Here is a 19,472-nt window from a genome sequence, read left to right on the forward strand (position 1 = left end):
ACTCTGCTCATGCCATGCTGTCCCTTGAATGGGACCTATGACCCCTCCCTCTAAGCCTTTTCTCACTAGCTGCCCCTGCCTGGGGGACCCCCATCTTCCTAGAAGTCTTCCTTGAATCCTTTAGCTAACATAGCCTCTATTAATGTATTTGACTTTCCTCTAAGTAGATGCAAGGATGTCTCACTTCTTTGTATTCCCCAAATGTTTAACACATATATCATACATTAAAGCAACTTAATTCTAGGTTATTATTTATTCTTTCATTTAGTGTACCAAGAACATTTGTTAGGTACCTATCTCAAGAATTCTAGGCAGAATCTAGGGACTGGGCATAGTGAAGCAAAAGTACAAGCTTGAAAATAATAATCATAATTATAATAATACTGGTCATACATTTGTTGAAGTCGTTGGGTGAGAGGCTGGAAGACGAGGAGATAAATAGGTAAACAGTTAAAACAAAACGGAAAATAAAGGAACTAAACTTTAATTTTATCATAAAAGATTTATTGAACACGATAAATTTATTGACCACAAAAATATATTAAAATGAAAACACATCAGTGGCTACTTTCTAGTTGTGTTTCCTTGGGTAAATCACTTAAACTCTCTGAGTGTCAGTTCTGCATCTGAGAAATCATCAGACCAAGTAATCTTCGGAACCTCCCACCACCCCCCGATCTAATATTCTATAGTTCCGTAAGACTGTGTATTATTGGTGTTTTTCTTAAATGGTTAATGGTTTTTTTAAAAAATAAATTTATTTATTTATTTTAGTTTTGGCTGCATTGGGTCTTCGTTGCTGTGTGCGGGCTTCCTCTACTTGTGGCGAGCGGGGGCTACTCTTCGTTGCGGTGCACAGGCCTCTCATTGCAGTGGCTTCTCTTGTTGCGGAGCATGGGCTCTGGGAGCATAGGCTTCAGTAGTTGTGGCTCACAGGCTCAGTAGTTGTGGCTCATGGGCTCAGTAGTTGTGGCTCGCGGGCTCTAGAGTGCAGGCTCAGTAGTTGTGGCGCACAGGCTTAGTTGCTCCGCGGCATGTGGGATCTTCCCAGACCGGGGCTCGAACCTGTGTCCCCTGCATTGGCAGGCGGATTCTTAACCACTGCGCCACCAGTGAAGTCCCTGTTGGTGTTTTTCTTAATGCCTGGTTGCATTTAAGGTGATGTTTTAGAGGTACAACCTTTTCAGGCTGGGAGGTGGGTGAGATGATCTTAAAAGACATCCAGTATCTCAGCACTAAGATGCTAGAGGAGGCAGAGCATGGTGAGTGAGGCCACCGCACGTCAGTGTGCAGATGAGCAAGGTGGGTTTTTTTTAATTCTTTTCCATGATGGTTTATCACAGGATATTGAATATAGTTCCCTGTGCTATACAGTAGGACCCTGTTGTTTAGCCACCCTATATATAATAGTTTGCATCTACTAAGCCCAAACTACCAAGCCATTCTTCCCCCACCCCCGCTCCTCCTTGGCAACCACAAGTCTGTTCTCTATGCCTGTGAGTCTGTTTCTGTTTCATAGATAAGTTTATTTGTGTCATATTTTAGATTCCACACACAGATGATATCATATGGTATTTGTCTTTCTCTTTCCAACTTACTTCACTCAGTATGATAATCTCTAGGTCCATTTGTGTTGCTGCAAGTGGCATTATTTTGTTTCTTTTAATGGCTGAGTAGTATTCCATTGTATGTATGTACCACATCTTCTTTACCCATTCATCTGTCAATGGACATTTAGGTTGCTTCCATGTCTTGGCTATTGTAAACAGTGCTGCTGTGAACATAGGGGTGCATGTATCTTTTCGAATTATGGTTTTCTCCAGATAGATGCCCAGGAGTGGGGTTGCTGGACCCTATGGCAACTCAAGCACGGTGTTTTAATCATTGAGGAGCACATCGTTTGTTTTTTGGAGTTTGTACCATGTTGGACCCCACAGGCACTTCTTGGAGTAGGACAGACGTTTACCAGCCTTAGTAGAAAAGGGCATTTTTCTGTGGCTCACATGGGAGAGACCCAGGCATTTTCTGGGGAACGCCAAGGTGGAGGCTGGGCTGATTTTTCTTTTTTTCCGGTGGCCCTTGGTTTGTGCAGGAAGCCCTTTCAATTTAGAATTTTGTTTTGTTTTTAAGATTTTAAGAATTTCAGCATGCCCTGTTTTACCAGGATTATGCAGTACAGCTTCTTTGGGGGAAGGGGTGGGACCCCGAAGAGGCAGCTGTGAGATCTGCCTGTCGTGGCTCAGGGCAGGGAGGGGCCCCATCCCCACTCTCAGCCACAGTCTCGTTCCTTCTGTGTGAATATATCCTGAGACACTTCTGTGACTGTACGACGCATGTTTAGATGGCCTCACTTAATATGGAGGCCTGGTGCTCACGTAGTTCAAAATCTGAGCTCTCCAGGAGGAGAATGGCTGGTTCCCATTCTCACAGAACTTTAACTCGGTGTTTTTCAGACTTAAAAAAAAAAAAAGCAGAAACTCTCATATCCCTTAATGTGAAGACATCACACTCTGAATTGGGGGGAGGAGGAATGTGAGAGTAAGAATAAGTGTGTCTTTAGAAAATTACCGTCTCTTCAGTAGTTACACGTGAACCAAAATTCTGTCAAACTTTATAGAATACCTTATAAAAATCATTGGGCCTTTTTAGTTGTTTGTTTAAAGTGGTAAATTTATAACATCACATATGCTTTTCCAAACTCCTGCCCCACCCCAGCGACGGGCCCACTGCCATGGAGACCTGGTGTTCTGGCTGCTTGGGTGCTGTTTCTGAAGGTGACCCAGTGCTCATGGACAAATGGAAAAGCACACAGGGTCAGGCATCCTATGTTGTCAGCTGTTGTGTCTACTGGGCTTGCCGGATTTAGTGGCAGGTAATTCGAGTATCCTTGGGGTCACCCAGTTTTGGCTTAATCCCTGTGCTTGAAAGCCAGAGGCCTATGTACGTATTTCTTTGTGTTGGAAATACATTTATCAAATTCCATTTAGAATGAGTGCCCAGAATAATGATTTTCTTAATGAAAATGTTACCTAGTAGAAATTTAGCATCTAAGACCACACAGTGAATCCACTGTACATTTTAGATCCTTTGTATTGATACACGTATGTCTGTGTGAACTGTCTAATTTCCTTGCCCCAACCCAAGGCTGCCTGGCAAACACCTTCTCATCCTTCAAGATGCCGCTTGAGGGTTTCCTCCTCTAAGAAGCCTTTTCTGGCCCTTCTCCCTGCTCTGGCCCTTGCTGAGCCCCATGCAAACATTGACATGTCTGTTCCCCTCACCCAGACTCTAAGCCCCTCAAGGTCAAGGACTGGATCTGATTCTTGTATCCCGAGCACCCAGGCCAGTGCCTGCCTGACAGCAGGGGCTGCATAAACGTGTACTGAACAAATGACACCACCTCAAAATGTGGACCATCTCTAGGGCAGCAGCCTGCATAGGGCTGTAGTGCGGTGCTTCCTGTAGCCTCCCAGCTGCTTTCAGAAATCTTTACTGAGGTTGGGTGATGTCCCAAGGCCTGCTTTATGTCTCAGAAGGGGTTGCCCCCCAGTTACGTGAGTCACCTTCGTCCTCCACCTGTCCTCAGTACCCCTGGGCATTACTTTGAGCCACAGTGTAGATAAGACAAAGTGAAACTTACATAAACCTAAAGTCAAGTGGCAGCTGGCTTCTCCCCAGTTTGGAAGTGACCCTGGTTACTACCTAGGGGTGTCTACATGCAACCAAAAGGGAAGGAGACTCTGGATGTCCGATTCCCACCGCTGGGAGCTCTAGTCATCTTGGAAAGGAAACGCACAACCCTGAACACCAGCACAAATTCCGTCGACTCAAGGTGAAAAGTGAACTTGTGTCGTACAGAGCTTTAGGGGTCGGGGAGTCATGTCAGAAATCATGGGAATGATAAGGTGTAGCGGCAACCGGAAGATTGGCAAGCGTGTCCCGGTGCGTGAGAAGTGCCTGGGAGGATGGATTCTTTTGAAACAGAAGGTTATTTCAGGGTAAAGGCATCTAATTATGACACCCCCGCTGAGCCCCCCACAAATGACCCCCAGTACTCTGTATTCAGCGTAGCTGGCACTGCTCACTTGTGTCCCTTCCCAGTGTGGGCTTCCACAGTTGGACTGTTCTGGGGCCTGTAGGCCTGAAAGTCCACGTGCAAGAGTTAACTGATACTTTAGAAGAAACTTAGAGTTCTAACAGCTCTTATCAGGCTGTGATCTGAGATGGAGGGGCCATTAGGAATCAGGGATCGGGTACTCTTTTTTTTTTTTTTGAGGTACACGGGGCTCTCACTGTTGTGGCCTCTCCCGTTGCAGAGCACAGGCTCCGGACGTGCAGGCTCAGCGGCCATGGCTCACGGGCCCAGCTGCTCTGCGGCATGTGGGATCTTCCCGGACCGGGGCATGAACCCATGTCCCCTGCATCGGCAGGCAGACTCTCAACCACTGCGCCACCAGGGAAGCCCGGGATCGGGTACTCTTAACATGCATGTTGCCTCCTTAATATACAGGGCCAAGACTAGTTATTATAAAGATTTGAAAGTTAAGTTACTGTTACACTATAGTCACATTATGGTGACTTTTTAACTAACTCTTAGGGAAACTGAGGTCAGTCTAGCTCACAGTTCCTCCATCCAGCTCTCAAGACTTAAGCCAGCATTTCTGACAGCTTGATCCTGACTGCAAGAAAATTATTTAACCAAAAAAAAAAAAAAAAAAAAGGAAAGAAAAAGAAAATTACATGTCTGTTAAAAGTACAGATTTGAGGGAAGGGATGAACAGGGGAGGACGGACGTTTTTAGGGCAATAAAACGTTAGCTGTGTGATACTGTGACAGTAGATACATATCGTTATGCACTTGTCAAAACCCATAGAACTGTACAGCACAGTGAACTGTAACATAAGCTGTGGGCTTTGGTTAACAGTGTATCAATATTATTGATAATAATGTTAGTTATTAGTATCAAATAATGTATCAGTATTAGTTTATCAGTTTTAACAAATGTATCACACTGATGCAAGATGTTAATAGGGGAAACTGGTGGAAGGGGAGAAGGAGTTTAATGGAACTCTACTTTCCTCCATGCAGTTTCTCTGTAAACCTCAAAATGCTTTAAAAAAACAAGGTCTATTTAAAAACGCCTCACTAATGGCATTCTGCATCTGTGAAGCTGGGACCTTGGAGTCTGCATTTTTCTCGGGTTCCCCAGATGATTCGGGTGTATTCTAAGGTTTGAGAATTCCTGGATATCAGTCAGTCTCCTTTCACCATCTGTTTCATTCCAAGAAAGAGCTTAAAGGGGCTTTGTCTAGAGAACTGTCTCCTGTGTGCTAGAATGTGTTTCATCTTTCAGTAGGTGGACAAAAAGCTTCCTGCTCGTGCTAGAAATACCTGCTGCAACCCCACACTGACAGTTGAGCCACAGTAAAGAGAATTCAGGCCAGACCAAATTCCAGACATGGGGACTGTCAAATTTCCAAAGCATGCAGCCTTTCTTCAGTAGGGCACCCTGCCAACACCCATTGTAAACAAGCATAGTTATGGGTTGTAATGAAAAATTTATATGTGTGTATTTATTTAAATAGGGGTCATAAATAGGGATAAATTGTTATAATCCCTGGCTCTCTGTGTGACTGTGTATTTTATTAGTACAGTTACGGATTTATATGTATAGCATTGATATATGTATAGATCTGTAGGCAAGCTAAACCGAAATGCTCTGGTAATCAGTGCTAGATGGAATTTTGTTAAACTTGTAAAAATCCACATTACATTCTGCAAAAGATGCAAGAACCATAGCAGCATGTTTCCTCACCATGCAGGAATTTTCCCGCTAGATCAGTCTCTCCTCTGCTAGGAGTTTGGTGGAGGCAAACCCAAACCCACAGCAGTGGTGAGATCGAGTCTGTGTGCTAGAAGCCAGGGTGACTTGTGAGTTACAGCGATGCCACGTGCCAACACGAATTCCGTTTACAGCAAAGACAAGCAAACACCTTGCTCTGCGGAAACTGTATATGTCGAAGGGACCGACTCAGCCAGGATCCACTTCTGCCCTAACTCCGCAGAGGGGCCACTAACACGGGGCCTGGGTTGGGGTGGGGGGTCTGTGACCTGACTTGAACTGGATACATGTTTTATTCATACGAGAAATAGGCTCCATGGCTTTCAGGGGTTTCTCTGAGGGGTCCACAACTTAAGAAGATTTAGGAATTTCTGCTTCAGATCGTGGTCTCTAAACTGCCTTTGGTTGCATCAGAAAGAGCTTGTTCCTCCATTAGATGCTATATTTGTTTTTTAAACATACATATGCTTTGTGACTGAAACACTGTGCATACTATAATACCTGCATACACACAGGATTTACAAGGGACGTGATAAGAAATGAATATAAACAGAAGCATTTTCGTTTTCACCCCTGTGGGTCATCTTATGCTCCCCACTACAGAGACCACTGCTTGAGGTCACTGCTTTCCTTTTTTTTTTTTTTTTTTTTTTTTTTGCGGTACGCGGGCCTCTCACCGTTGTGGCCTCTCCTTTTTTTGCGGTACGCAGGCCTCTCACTGTTGTGGCCTCTCCTTTTTTTGCGGTTACACGGGCCTCTCACTGTTATGGCCTCTACCGTGGCGGAGCACAGGCTCCAGACGCGCAGGCTCAGCGGCCGTGGCTCACGGGCCCAGCCGCTCCGCGGCATGTGGGATCCTCCTGGACCGGGGCACAAACCCGCGTCCCCTGCATCGGCAGGCGGACTCTCAAGCACTGCGCCACCAGGGAAGCCCTGCTTTCCATTCTTTAATGCACATTAGAACGACGTGGGGACTTTGTTGAACTGCAGGGTCTGATTTGGGAGTTCTGGGATGCCACAGTTCCAATAAGTTGCCAGCTGCTGCTGAAGCTACTGGTTCGGCGGCAGGTAGAGGATGAGGCAGGTGTTGAGTTTTGCGGCATGACCCCTGCAGTGTGCCTTCTGTTCTCTTCAAGCAGCTTTGCAGCACCTATAGCTTTCGGAAATAAAGTCTGTGGCACCACGTTCACCCAGTGAGGCTTAATGGACCCCCCTGGGACCTTTTGACTCCTCCTTTACTCAGGCCTGCCTTTTCCCACTGTTACCTCTGTCTCCGTGGCCTGCTGGAGCTGAGCTCTTGCCTGACTTGCTTAGCAACGTCTTTGCCGTGCTCCCCAGAGAGGCGTGCTCCGGTGACTAGGTAGCCAGAGTAGGCTCCAGCCCTGCTGAGCCTGGCTCACTTCTGCAGACTTGCCTTCCTGCTACACCAGGCTCAGAGAATTGAGCCAGGGTTTCCCCAATCGTCTGACTCACTTCACAGCCAGGACTGACTGGATGAGACGGAAGTGAGATGCAGATGAGCCACGGACGGAGCTGGTGCCCCTTGAGCTGTGGATGCTCCCCGTTGGTGGTTCCTGGCCATTGAAGGAACTTCCCTGCAGTGAAAGTGACATCTATCTGCCAGAGCCCTGTTCTGTGCTCTGGCCTCGGGTGGCTGCTCCAGGATTCAGCGAAATAAGGGCAGATTTTGCTGGAAAGGAAAATTGAACTCTCATATCCTCCTAAAAAGAGCAAGATACCAGCTCGGGGATGTCCTGAAGAGCCAGCTGTCCTAGAGCACCCTGGGAAGTCGTGCTGATCTCTGCCCCAACCCTGCTCCGAGCAGGAAGGTAGGAAACTGGTCCTGTAGGGGCAGCAGAGTTATTGGAGGAGTTCCCTAAAAGCCATGAACACCAAAGCAATGTTTCTTGATTATTTGTGTGGTCTAGTCTGGATTACTTATACCTGAAGTCGTATTATTGCAGGGAAACCGAATGAAGAAAGACATTCGAAACTTAGACTTTCTCTCTGAAGGCCGCTGTAAGTTTCATTTCACTGTGTGTCAGTTTGGGGTGGTCCATGATAGAGAAGCAGCAGCAACCTGTTCTTTGGTTAGGACTCACCTTTATTTGATTTTCAGATATTAAGGCTATGCAGTGGGTAGGGTCTTAGAATTGCTCTGTGATACGTTTCCGTACTTGTCATTGGAGGTGAGGGCAGCAGCGGGGTGGATTGGTAAATGAAATATGCCATAGTTGCCTCAGATTTTGTGCCTAAAACCTGAGGGCAAAGCAGTTTCCAAGTGTTTCATTAGTCAAATTTTAAGTGTTCACCTAAATTTTAGTGCTGCAGTCTTACTATTATTATTATTATTTTTGCTGGAGAGGAAAACTGAACTCTCACATCCTCCCAAAAAAGAGCACTGAAAAGTTTAAAAATCTGGATTTTTCCAACCATGTTTTTGCATTTCAAATGCATCTTCTCCCCTTAAGTCAAATGTAGCAGATTCTTTTTTGTCACTAAGATCAACTTTCTTCAAAAGGATTCAGGCAGCTTTGTTAGACTTGCTTGTCAGTTTGTCCTTCCATGACCCAGAGTGAAATTTATTCATCTGACTTCTAAGAGGCCCTAAACTAAAGGGATCCTTTTACAGGTTGGTCCAGAAACTCAATTTACATCCTAATAAACTTAGAATATAAATGTCAGGCCTATTGTAATGGAGTAGAAGAGCATTGTGAAAGCATTGGTTGTTTGGGGACTTGGGTGTTGGTGAAACTCGAATGCAAGGTCTTTTCATCTGCCCACATCATTTTCTTTAACCTTATACAACGAAGTATTTGTTGATGTATATGTTCATATATTTATATTGATGTTGGCAAGGAATAGTTTTTAAATATGCAGTTCTTTTATTCCATTTTTCTTTGCTATGTTCACATTTAAACCAAATGTGTGTCCCAGAAATACAGACAAGCTGACATTTCTTTGAAGAAAAGTAATCACTGAGGCTCGATTTTTTTTTTTCTGTCGGTATTGCTTTCACTTCTTGCCTCTGAGAGTTTTAAATTTTTTTATGCTGTGCTGTATTAGGAATACATTGAAATACATCAGTGTACATATTTTTCTCCCTTCCCATCCCCTCTCACCTCCCCCAGTTCTTGACAGAAGGTGATTTCCTTTGCGATTAGTGCGCCAGCCCGTTTGTGTTCCTTATGCGCCAGGTTGGGAACTTTGAGAAGGAGGGGTCCTCTTTCCCTCCTTCTGAAGGTGACTCACAGAGCCAGTTTCACTTGTTCTACATTGTTGCCTCACTATGTACATGTAAAGAAGGAGGAGAGAGCTGTTGACAGCGTTGGACTCAGAATTTAGCGTATTTGTTCTGACAGGTCCTATGAGATTCCAAAGCTTTTTCATAGCCCCTGTCCGTTACACAGGGTGCACCTATTTTGTTGAGAAAGTTCCTTGTCATAGGCTTGTTGCCTTCACAGGTCTCTTTTAGATGGAGGGATGGTGAGGTCTACCCTGCAAGTCTGGTCATTTCCCGAAGGTCTGGGGTGACTCAGACAGGATCCGGACAAGTGGCGTGTTCTGAAAAATCTACAGGAGATATCAGTGAGACAGTGCTTGCCAAAAATGGAGTGTTGAATGGTGGAGGAATCGAAAACCTGTTACTCACTATTTTACTACCTTCATAGCTTCCCTGGCTTCCGGGCAAACGCCTCAGCCCTGCCTGGCGTCCCAGCCCTTCCTGACTGTGCCCCAGTCCCCTTGCAGCCCAGCTCCTGTCTTTGTTCCTGCTGCTCTGGCAACAGTGAACTACTTCCCATCCTCTTACCCTCCTCTTTGCTTTTGTACATGTTATCTATGTGCCTAGATGGATCCTCCTCCTTTGGCTGGCAAACTCCTATGCTCCCTTCAAAGGCCAACTGTGACTCCTTCCCCTTTATGCACAGAGCCTGTCATACATCCGTCTGGAATACGGCTCATCCTGCAGTAGGAGAGTTACCTATTTACATATCTGAGACCCTTGTTGACTTTGAGCTTCACTAAGCAGGACAGGAATGAGACCTTTCTGTCTCTGTAACCCCAGCCTGGCACAGAGCACGTAATATTTGTGGAATTGAAAGGGGAGGAGGGACCGCAGAGTCACTACTCAGAGACACGAGCCATTGCTGCTGCTGATAGTAACAGCAGCTAATGAATTTTAAGGGCTCCTGATATAGCAGGCTCTGGGCATTATACACACTGTCTCAGTCTACCCACCACGGCCCTGTGAGGTTAATCTGTAGTTTCACTCATCTTGCAGATGAGGAAACTGAAACTTGGAGAAATTACCCTCCAAAAGTGGCAAAGCTGGGATTAGAACCCACCTACCTGTACTTGATCTTGACCTCAGTTTCCTTGTCTTCATCTAAAAAATAGAGATAAAAATAACACTTGATAAGATTCTTTTGAAGATGTCATGACTTATGTGAGGCACTTAGCACAGCACCCAGCAAGGATCAGTAACCGTTAGTATTTGCTAACAATGACACACACAAGGGCCCTCAGCTAGCGAGGGGCAGGGGATACTTTGAACCCAGGACTCGCTGACAAGGTAGAGCCATGCTCCTAACTCTGATGCTCGTGGGCCACCCCAGGGTGCCCCAGCCTTGAAAAGCAAGAAAAACACCCCACAGACACCCTGTCTCTTTAGCAGAGGCTCCCGCTCTCCATCCAGGAGCCTCTGGGGAAGCAGCGGAACCTCCACCCATCACTGCGGAACTGGGGAGGACAGTGTGGAAATTGTTCAGTTGCCTTGGTGGCTTAGGACCCCAGGAAGCCAGCATTAGGATATTACCAGCACCTCATTCGGCTCCAGCACTAATTATTTATTTCTCCACGGAGAAGGCAAGTGTAGCCCTGGTGCTCAGGGATCCGGTCCCTAGATCAGCTGGTTCCTTTCCTTCTGACCTCAGGCAAGTCACTGCATCTCCACGCAGTGGGAGCCTCTGATAAAGCTGCATCCCGGAGATGGGATGCAGCCATCCCTCCCAGCCTCCTGAGCCGTCAGGAACATAAACCTTTACACCTCCCAGGGCGAGGGCTGGTCTTTTAAATCGGCACACCAGTGACGGCTTCATCTCTAAAATTATGCTTCCTAAAGGGATGAACTGACAGCAGTCTATATTAATGCATTCAGTAGCCAATTCCTGTAGAAATTTGAGTTGAACCAAAAAATATATATTTTTCATTGAGACCAGAAGAGTTATTAAAAATATATACAGAGCTTTTTATAAATCAGACTACTGTATTTGGTGGATAATAATTTTAGAAATAAATACTTTAAGTTCTTGAGTGTGAGTCTGGTTCAAGTGACAGCTATCTCCAGTGCTGTGCTGTCTTGCAGTGAGAGGACATAGAATTTAGTTTGAATATTAAAAAAAATATGATTGAATACGTTTTTACAGATCTCTGGGAGAAGAGGTAAATTCCCTCTTTTCCTTAACCACTTCTGACTCCTCCCTCCCTCCTTCCCTCTCTTTCTTTCTCTCTCTCTCTCTCCCTCTGTCTCTGTCTGTCTGTCTGTCTGTCTCTCTCTCTCTCTCTCTCTCTCTCTCACACACACACACACACACACACACAATGAATGAAATAGATTTGTAAAGAAACTAGATCGTTGTCACATTGGTTACATTCGATTCTGGCTTTCAGTCTTGGGTGCATTTGAGAAGGCAGAGGATCCTGATTTATCCTTGTCTTTCCCCTCCTCTCTGCCTAAACAGAATCAGAATTCCCAGCAGCAGTTGACAAGCTAAGTTAGCATATCCAGTCCCATCTCTCCAAGGCCCCCCACCTTCATCGGGGGTCAGTTTTTGACACCACCATCTTGCACCTGGTGTTAGTGGGCTGGGGGCTGCAGCACATCTCAGCTTTCAGTCTCTGGAATGCTCACCAGCTCTTGGCCTTCACAGAAAGCCAGGGCTGTGTATGTGGGGGCCTCCGTCTACATGCCTGGGTAAGTGTAATTGCCCAACCGTGTGTGTTGTTTCACCAGCAATAAAAATCCAGCAGGGAAATGAATGCTAAAATTAGTTTGTCCTTTGACAAGATCTCCCCAGTTGAAAAATTTTTGTTTATCTATATGGCCGAGCAGACTTTGCTAAAATCGAAATTAACTGCCTTGTTTAATGGTGCAGCAGATTGTGTTTTGAAGAGCTTCCACTGAAATCTCCTTGAAAGGACATTTACTCTAGAAAGTCTAGCCTCTGGCAGAGTTACTGCATTTTTCTGTAGGTGTTTTTTTTTTCTCCTTATGTTAATTGTAGGATGCACACATGAAGTCCACCACTGGACCCAGGGTCACTACATCTGTTGGGTGACTGGGTGGGTGGGTGGATGGATGGGCAGATGGGTTGACTGACAGGTAGACAGTTTAATTGCCATATGTCTTAGATGTCAAATTTGCTGACATTTAAGAGCGAGAAGAACCTATAATCGGTTTCCTCCCAAAATGTTTTTTGCTAAACTTCACCCTATGGCTGTATCTTTGGGCTTCATTCAACACAAGCAATATTTATTAAGCACTTAGTATGTGTTAGGCACATGGGATATAGATTTGAACAAAATGAAATAGTCCCTGCAATCAAGGAGTTCACTATCCAGTGTGGGAACCAAGCATCCAAACGTCATTACACAGATAATTATTTAACTGCAGCTGCAATCGCTGGGGTTTTTGGGTTTTCTTTTTTCCTTTTTCTTGAGGAATAAGTCAGATACCATAAAATTCACCATTTTAAAGAGTACAATTCGTTGGGTTTTAGTATATTCACAGGGTGGTTTTTATCGTACAGTTGAGTGAAAAAAGCCAGTCTGGTGTGTTATTTTACTGGTGCAAACAATCGGTTTGACTGACTTCAGCAGGTTTTCCATTATGCTGGCGTTGTGATCATTAATGTCATAAACGGGGGGTGAATGGGGCCATCAGAGAAGTCAGTTCAGACGTGGTATCCTGGAAGCTGCCCTAAGGGAGAGTTCTTTTGACCCAAAACAGAAGCCCCTTCTCACCCAAGATGGCTTCTGTGAAAACTTTCTTCTCTGACCCTAAGTTGACCCTACTGGTTCTGGGAAACCTCCACAGCATCCTGTAAGTCCATTTTTCTAAGAATATATCCTAAGAAGTTCCTAAACTAGAGGTGGAAGAATCTCAAGGATTGAGAACCCTCAGGATCTACGCCATATATTCTAACGCCAAGATACCAAAGGCAGTGAAACATTCCATGATGAGCTTGGCTGACTGTTGCAACAAAACAACCACTCGTTCATTGGTCTTCTTACTTCCTATTATTTGACTTGACATGCAAATCACTTGCACTTTCGGATGCATTGCAGGTCAATCTGATGGGGCCCGTGTGGGAATTTAAGGGATCTGAGTTGGATTCTGGCTCTGCTCGAATTTTGCTTTGAATTCTGGTTCTCCTCTGGAGATGGGGGTGATGGCACAAGCAGTCTCCTTTGTGGGGTGTCGTGGAGGAGCAGAGGTCCATGAAGTAAAGCTGCTTTGGACCTGAACTACCTCCTACTGGTAGGTAATCTTTCAGGAACTGGTCTGATTGATAGATAGTCAGCCATCTATACAGAAAGTTTCAGGGGTCTCCCCTTCCCCCTGACTGATTTCATCAGAAGATAGCTTTGTGGCATCACCGAGAGATCTAGAAAAGTAAAGGAGCATTACTGTTATTCAGAGAGTTTGGGACACCCCCCTTAAGACATCAGTATCAGAGGTGAAATTTACCCTTGTAGCTACTTCAAGATGATGACTGTCCTAATAACATCTTCTGTTTCTACGATCTTATACAAATTATAGAGCACTGTGATATTCCTTATCTCACTAATTCTCATGTCCACCTTGTGATGCAGGAAGGCTGTGATATTCACACAGTTTAGATGAAAAACACAGGACTCAGAGAAATGACTTGCCCACGACGGCAAAGCTGGCTCTTGTATCCTCCATCTTTTCTTTCTTTTCATCTTAAAAGCTTGCCTACTTTTTCCATTGCACTGTTCTGTAACATTTTTCCCTATGACTTGCCGATGACTTGTCAGTTCCATTCACAGTACTTAGGTAAAACACCTGCTTGTATAATTGCTGACATTAAAAAGAATGTCATGAATGCATCTGACAGTTAATTTTATTTACTAGTTCCCTTCTGCTTCATAGGTTCCTGTGAGTTTGGGTTAATTAAGCCGACGTATTTTTGCTAGCAAGCTGGTGATCCTTTGGGTTGAGTCAGCTGAGTTATCCCTGTGCTGTGATCAGTGACAGAGCCTTGGGAAAGCCTCAGTTCCTTCCCCCGTAGAGCACAGGATGGCCGTGCAGGACTTCTGGATATGAACCGCAGGATGGCACAGGACCTGCCCTTAACCATACCTTTGCGTCATCCTCTTCTTCTTTCAAAGGTACATGACCGATGGTGGACTTGGCCTCTACACCCGCCGCCTGAACCGGCTCCCTGATGGGATGGCTGTGGTGCGGGAGACCCTGCAAAGAAACACCTCCCTGGGCCTCGGAGATGCTGACAGGTAAGCCTGCTCCACTCGGGGTTGCTCAGGTGTGGAGGTCATTCCAGGGGGGGCTGAGAAATGAGGGCAGTGATAGTGAGAGCGGATGGGTGCTACCTTAACCCACCAGAGGTTGGGAGGCCTTGAAGCTGGGCCTCTGGTTAGGAGCTGGCACAGCAGGAGGGAGAGGACCGCTGACCAGCTCTTGCATCCTGCTTCTGGGTGGGATGGTGCTTCTGACAGCACGAACCCAGCGAGCTCAGGCTGGGCAGTTTTTGTTGTTGTTTTGACTGTTGCTACTGCATCTTTATCAGTTCAGCAGGCCCTGGGGATCTGCTTTGCTTCCTCTGTTAGCCAGCTTTCTAGGTATTGCACCTCGGAAGGAACAGAGTCCCTGGTGATGCACAGAAGGTCTGTGTGTAGAAGAGAGCTCTCCTGGCCAAGGCTGAGCAGGCTTCCCGATAATTCTCTGGTTGCCTGGTGATAGGAGGCAAGGCTTAACCATGTAGCTTTATACACTGCATGCTGAGTAGTTGACATGATGAGACTTGACCGGTCTTCATTGCTTCAGAGACAAAAAGAGCTTCAGAAAACAGTATAATAAAGAAGAATATTTGGCCTCCAAGTTTTTAGTCTTTACTCTGACACAAACCAATTCTATGACCATGAGCAATTTATTAAAGAAGGGGCTTAGACTGTATGATTTCCAAGATCCCTTCCAGCCCTGATGTGCTATATTTCTAGATTTCAATACCCTTTAATGATCTGACTGTTGAAGGATTTTTCTGGCATACTTGACCTCTTTCCACATCTGGGTTGATGAGACATAACATGGAATTTTAAATTTATTTTTATTTATTTATTTTCGGCTGCATTGGGTCTTCATTGCTGTGTGTGGGCTTTCTCTAGTTGTGGTGAGCAGAGGCTGCTCAGCAGTTGTGGCGCAGGGGCTTAGTTGCTCCGCAGCATGTGGGATCCTCCCGGGCCAGGGCTCGAACCTGTGTCCCCTGCATCGGCAGGCAGATTCTTAACCACCGTGCCACCAGGGAAGCCCCCATAACATGGAATTTTGATATGAGTGGTTTGAAATCACTGTGCCAAGTATCTGTATCACAGCACAGCTTCTTACTATTCTCTTAGCAGGACATACTTTTTTACAGAGAGTGATATGACTTCTGTAGTTCTCTGGCTTCAGAGAAATAGGGCAGCATTATTTTGAAGTTACCCCCCAGAAAGGGAATTTGCTGAAGAGGAATCCTCACCTTCTCTGGGGAAGACTTGGAAGCTTGGGCTGGTAAGGAGAGTGCTGAATTCATTGTTGGGAAGCTGGCATCTGCCCAAGGCCCAGGCTCTGCCACCAACTCGACTGTGTCCTTCTCCGAGTCTCCCCAGCATCCAAGGTGGTGATTGATACCAGAGAGGACAAAAGACTTGTCCAGCTCAAGTCATCTTTTTTCCTGTAATTTTATTTAAAGTATTGGTTTGAAAATTCTATAGAAAGATGAACCGTTTGAGAACTGCTCTCTCTAAGGCTAAAGCTCTGTATAACTAAAATCTTTAGAGGAAATTTCAGCAAAAGAAAAATCAGTTGTTGTAACACCCCCACTGGAGATTTCACAATTTGCTAAATTATTTTGCTTATTTGCATCCTCTTGTAAACACGGAGTTGCTTAGTAAATCTATTAGCATAAAGTGAAGGCCTTTTTCCCCTTGTAGCAAAAGCAGAGTCTGCAGTAGGCAATTTAATTTAATGCTTCATTTCAAGGTTAATGGAATGATCATAGATCACAGCTGAGCTTGTTCCTGCTTTTGGAGGTGGAGGATTTGGGTGGGGACTGGAGAGATGGGTGGCATTTGTTCCGTTGTTCCAGCTCAGCCCCTATGGTGGGACCAAGTAGACAACAGTGTCTCCTGGTTCTCTCCAAGCTGGAATTGCTCAGATGTGATCATTTAAGACTGAATAATTAACTGACCAACTTTTTTTTTTTTTTAATGAATTTACTTATTTACTTATTTATTTATTTTCGGCTGCATTGGGTCTTCGTTGCTGTACACGGGCTTTCTCTAGTTGTGTCCAGCAGGGGCTACTCTTCATTGCGGTGCGCGGGCTTCTCATTGCGGTGACTTCTCTTGTTGCAGAGCACAGGCTCTAGGCGCGTGGGCTTCAGTAGCTGTGGCACGGAGGGCTCAGTAGTTGTGGCTCGCAGACTCTAGAGCGCAGGCTCAGTAGTTGTGGCGTGCGGGCTTATTTGCTCCGTGGCATGTGGGATCTTCCCAGACCAGGGTTCGAACCCGTGTCCCCCGCATTGGCAGGCGGATTCTTAACCACTGAGCCACCAGGGGAGTCCCCTGACCAACTTGTAAAGGAAGAATTCAGATGGCTTTAAAAAAAGGATTTAATAATGCTTACAAATTTTCTATTTTATATAAAAGTTTTGACCTGTAGGCAGTGAGATATTCTGCATTATTCTTGAATATGTTAAATTTCTTTACTCTCCAAAGTTAGTGTAAACAAACCATAAGAATTCTTTATCTTTGGCTAAGTTGAAATAGCAGTAGATTTGTTTCTTTCAAGTTCCTCATGTAAGTCTCTTCCCAAAACTATATTCTAGATGACGGTGTCCCAAAGTGAGAGGCTAACATTAATAGTACAGGAAATAATTTTAGATGGTAGACAGGGAAATACTTCTTTTTAACAATTACATTTTAATTGTAATTAAAACAATAATAAAAACCTTACAGCTAGCATCTCAAACCCATGACTTTACAAATATTGCTTAGGGTAAGGATAGTATAAGCTCGGGATGATTTAACGTGAAATATCAAGGAAGAATATCACAGACGGTGTGCAGATATATTAAAAAATAAGAAGTATGCAAATGGCTGCAGACTAGGTAATCCTGTTCTTATCCTTGAATTGGAAATATGTTGTTTAAATAATTTAGACAAGTGAAAAAAATATGCAGAGAACCCAGCACCTCTCCAGAATTCTTCCCTTTTAACCTGAAAAAAAGAGCTAAGATATTTCCGTGAAGTTTTTTTAATAAAAAGACAGCCCAGTCCTTAAGGATTCACACACAAGCAGTAAACTACATGAGTTCTACAAAGGAAATAGGAAAAGTACTGAGAGATGATTTCTGATGAGCCCTCGGCAAAGGGAAGGCAAGCACAAGAAGGGCGGATCACCTCACAGTGCAAACAGGAACATCATTGATTGACCTTGGCAGTGCAGCCCCGAAGGACAGCTCTCCGGGGGGGAAGGCCCTAAAGGACGCTGACCCACCAGGCACCAGGCAGGCCGTGGCTGTTGGCGATGGGATTTAGCTGGGGTATCTTCAGGGTTATTAAAAGTAACTGATAGGAATGTGTACCTTCAGAGTCTGGGAAACAGAGACCATATCTGTTAGTGAGTCTCGTTATGTCACCAGCCAGCTTCTGAGAAATAATAAATGACGATCGTAAATTCAAGTTGCCAAGTCTGTCCTTGAACTCCTGTCACTCTTTAGGGTTGCCACCCGTGGGCTCTAGTTTTTACCTAATAGTCATCAGGAGGAACTTGCAGCACACAGCTGTCTGAGAAGGGAGGGTCAAAAGGGACAAACAGAGGTGGCTTATTACAAGCTGTTGGCCCCAGATAACAGATAACTAAAGAGAGCTTTGGCATGGAGGTCTGTGGGCTGGCAGCCTGGGAGAAGGAAGGAAAAAACAACAAGGAGGGCCCAGGGGCTGGGCCCACAGTCGCATGGTTTGTGGATCTCCGGCTGGTTGCACGCACTGCTGTCTCCTCGGAACCCATCCCTTTCTTTGTCCCCCCGAAGCACCGCTGTGGCCCTTTGCGGCATCATGCTTTAGCGAGCAGTGGATTCAGACAGTTAGATGCTCCCCTGATGGTCACGTACGTGTCATTGAGAGCACGTGGAGGACAGAAGCCAGGCTTCTGTGCACATAGATGCTGAGGAGGACTTTGCATTACTTGGTAACTTTCTTCTCAACCATTAAAACACTTATTGAACACCAGTTGCTTTTATTAATTTAGGTAGTCATAAAAATAGAAAAACTAATGCCGCGTGTTAAAACGTCAGCCTGAGACTTGAACAAAATGAAAATTGCCCTCTGACATCACCAAACAGGAAGGAGAAACTATTTTGTTTTGTTTTGTTTTTCCCTTGTTACAAGATTTTCATTGCCCTGCAAATTCTGCACATTTTAGGTATTGAGATGGCATTTCAGTTGGGCTTCAGTCATTGTATAAACTGGACTGTCTGCATTTGGGACCCAGGCCTTGGTGCTTAGAGCTGTCCCGGCTTCAGCTTGAACAGGGAGTCCCACAGTGTGAGGGTGTAGCTATGCAACCTGGTATTTGACCAGCCTGCCGAGCCAGGCCCTCCTTCCTCGGTGAGAGCATCGCAGGATCTCCACGAGCCCAGGGCACTGCTTGGCTTTGTGATTTGTGTGGAACAACGTGGCCTCCTGGCGACACATTCACAGATTCAGGCCCGACCTGGAGGAAGGAGTTGAATCCAGGCCAGAGTGCCCCAGCCAGCAGATGCAATTGATAGGGGCCCTCACCATGTGGTAGGTCCCCAACCCAGCTATTTCTTAGGCATCGCCCCTGCTGGGATATGCAGGCTAGAGGGAGCACAGATGGGAATGACTTCTCCCCTCATCCTCCCTTCCAAGCCTGGGGTAAGGAAAACAGTGGCCCCACAAAGATGTCCCCGACTATAGCCCCAGCACCTGTGACTATGTTCCGCTACATGGCCAGGGGAATTAAGGTTGCTTATCAGCTGGCGTTGAGATAGAGTGCCTTGGATCATCCAGGTGGGCCCAATGTAATCACAAGGTCCTTAAAAGTGGAAGAGGCAGGAGAGGGGGCAGAGTGATGAGGTGTGAGAGGCACACCACCCGCCCTGGCTGGCTTTGAGGATGGAGGAAGGGGCCACAGCCAAGGAATGTGGGGGACCTGTATAAAAAGGAAAGGGCAGAGGAACAGATTCTGCTCCCGTACAGCCTCCAGAAATGAACGTAGCCCTGCCGAAGCTGTGATTTCAGTCCATGAGACCCAATTCAGACTTCTGCCTCGAAGAACTGTAAGACAGTACATACCTATTGT

General features: G+C 45.5%; 1 protein-coding gene across 3 annotated transcripts in view; it reads left to right on the forward strand.

Moving 5' to 3' along the window:
* NAV2 (neuron navigator 2) overlaps window positions 1-19,472 on the forward strand; it is a 399,261-nt gene that overhangs the window by 260,172 nt on the left and 119,617 nt on the right. For all 3 annotated transcript variants that reach the window (XM_082660768.1, XM_082660769.1, XM_082660770.1), the window contains exon 12: window positions 14,258-14,380. In XM_082660768.1, the coding sequence (XP_082516894.1) occupies window positions 14,258-14,380 (123 nt within the window). The remainder of the gene's footprint in view (window positions 1-14,257; window positions 14,381-19,472) is intronic.

This window comes from Grampus griseus, assembly GCF_964374135.1.
Source record: "Grampus griseus genome assembly, chromosome: 8".
Lineage (NCBI taxonomy): Eukaryota > Metazoa > Chordata > Mammalia > Artiodactyla > Delphinidae > Grampus > Grampus griseus.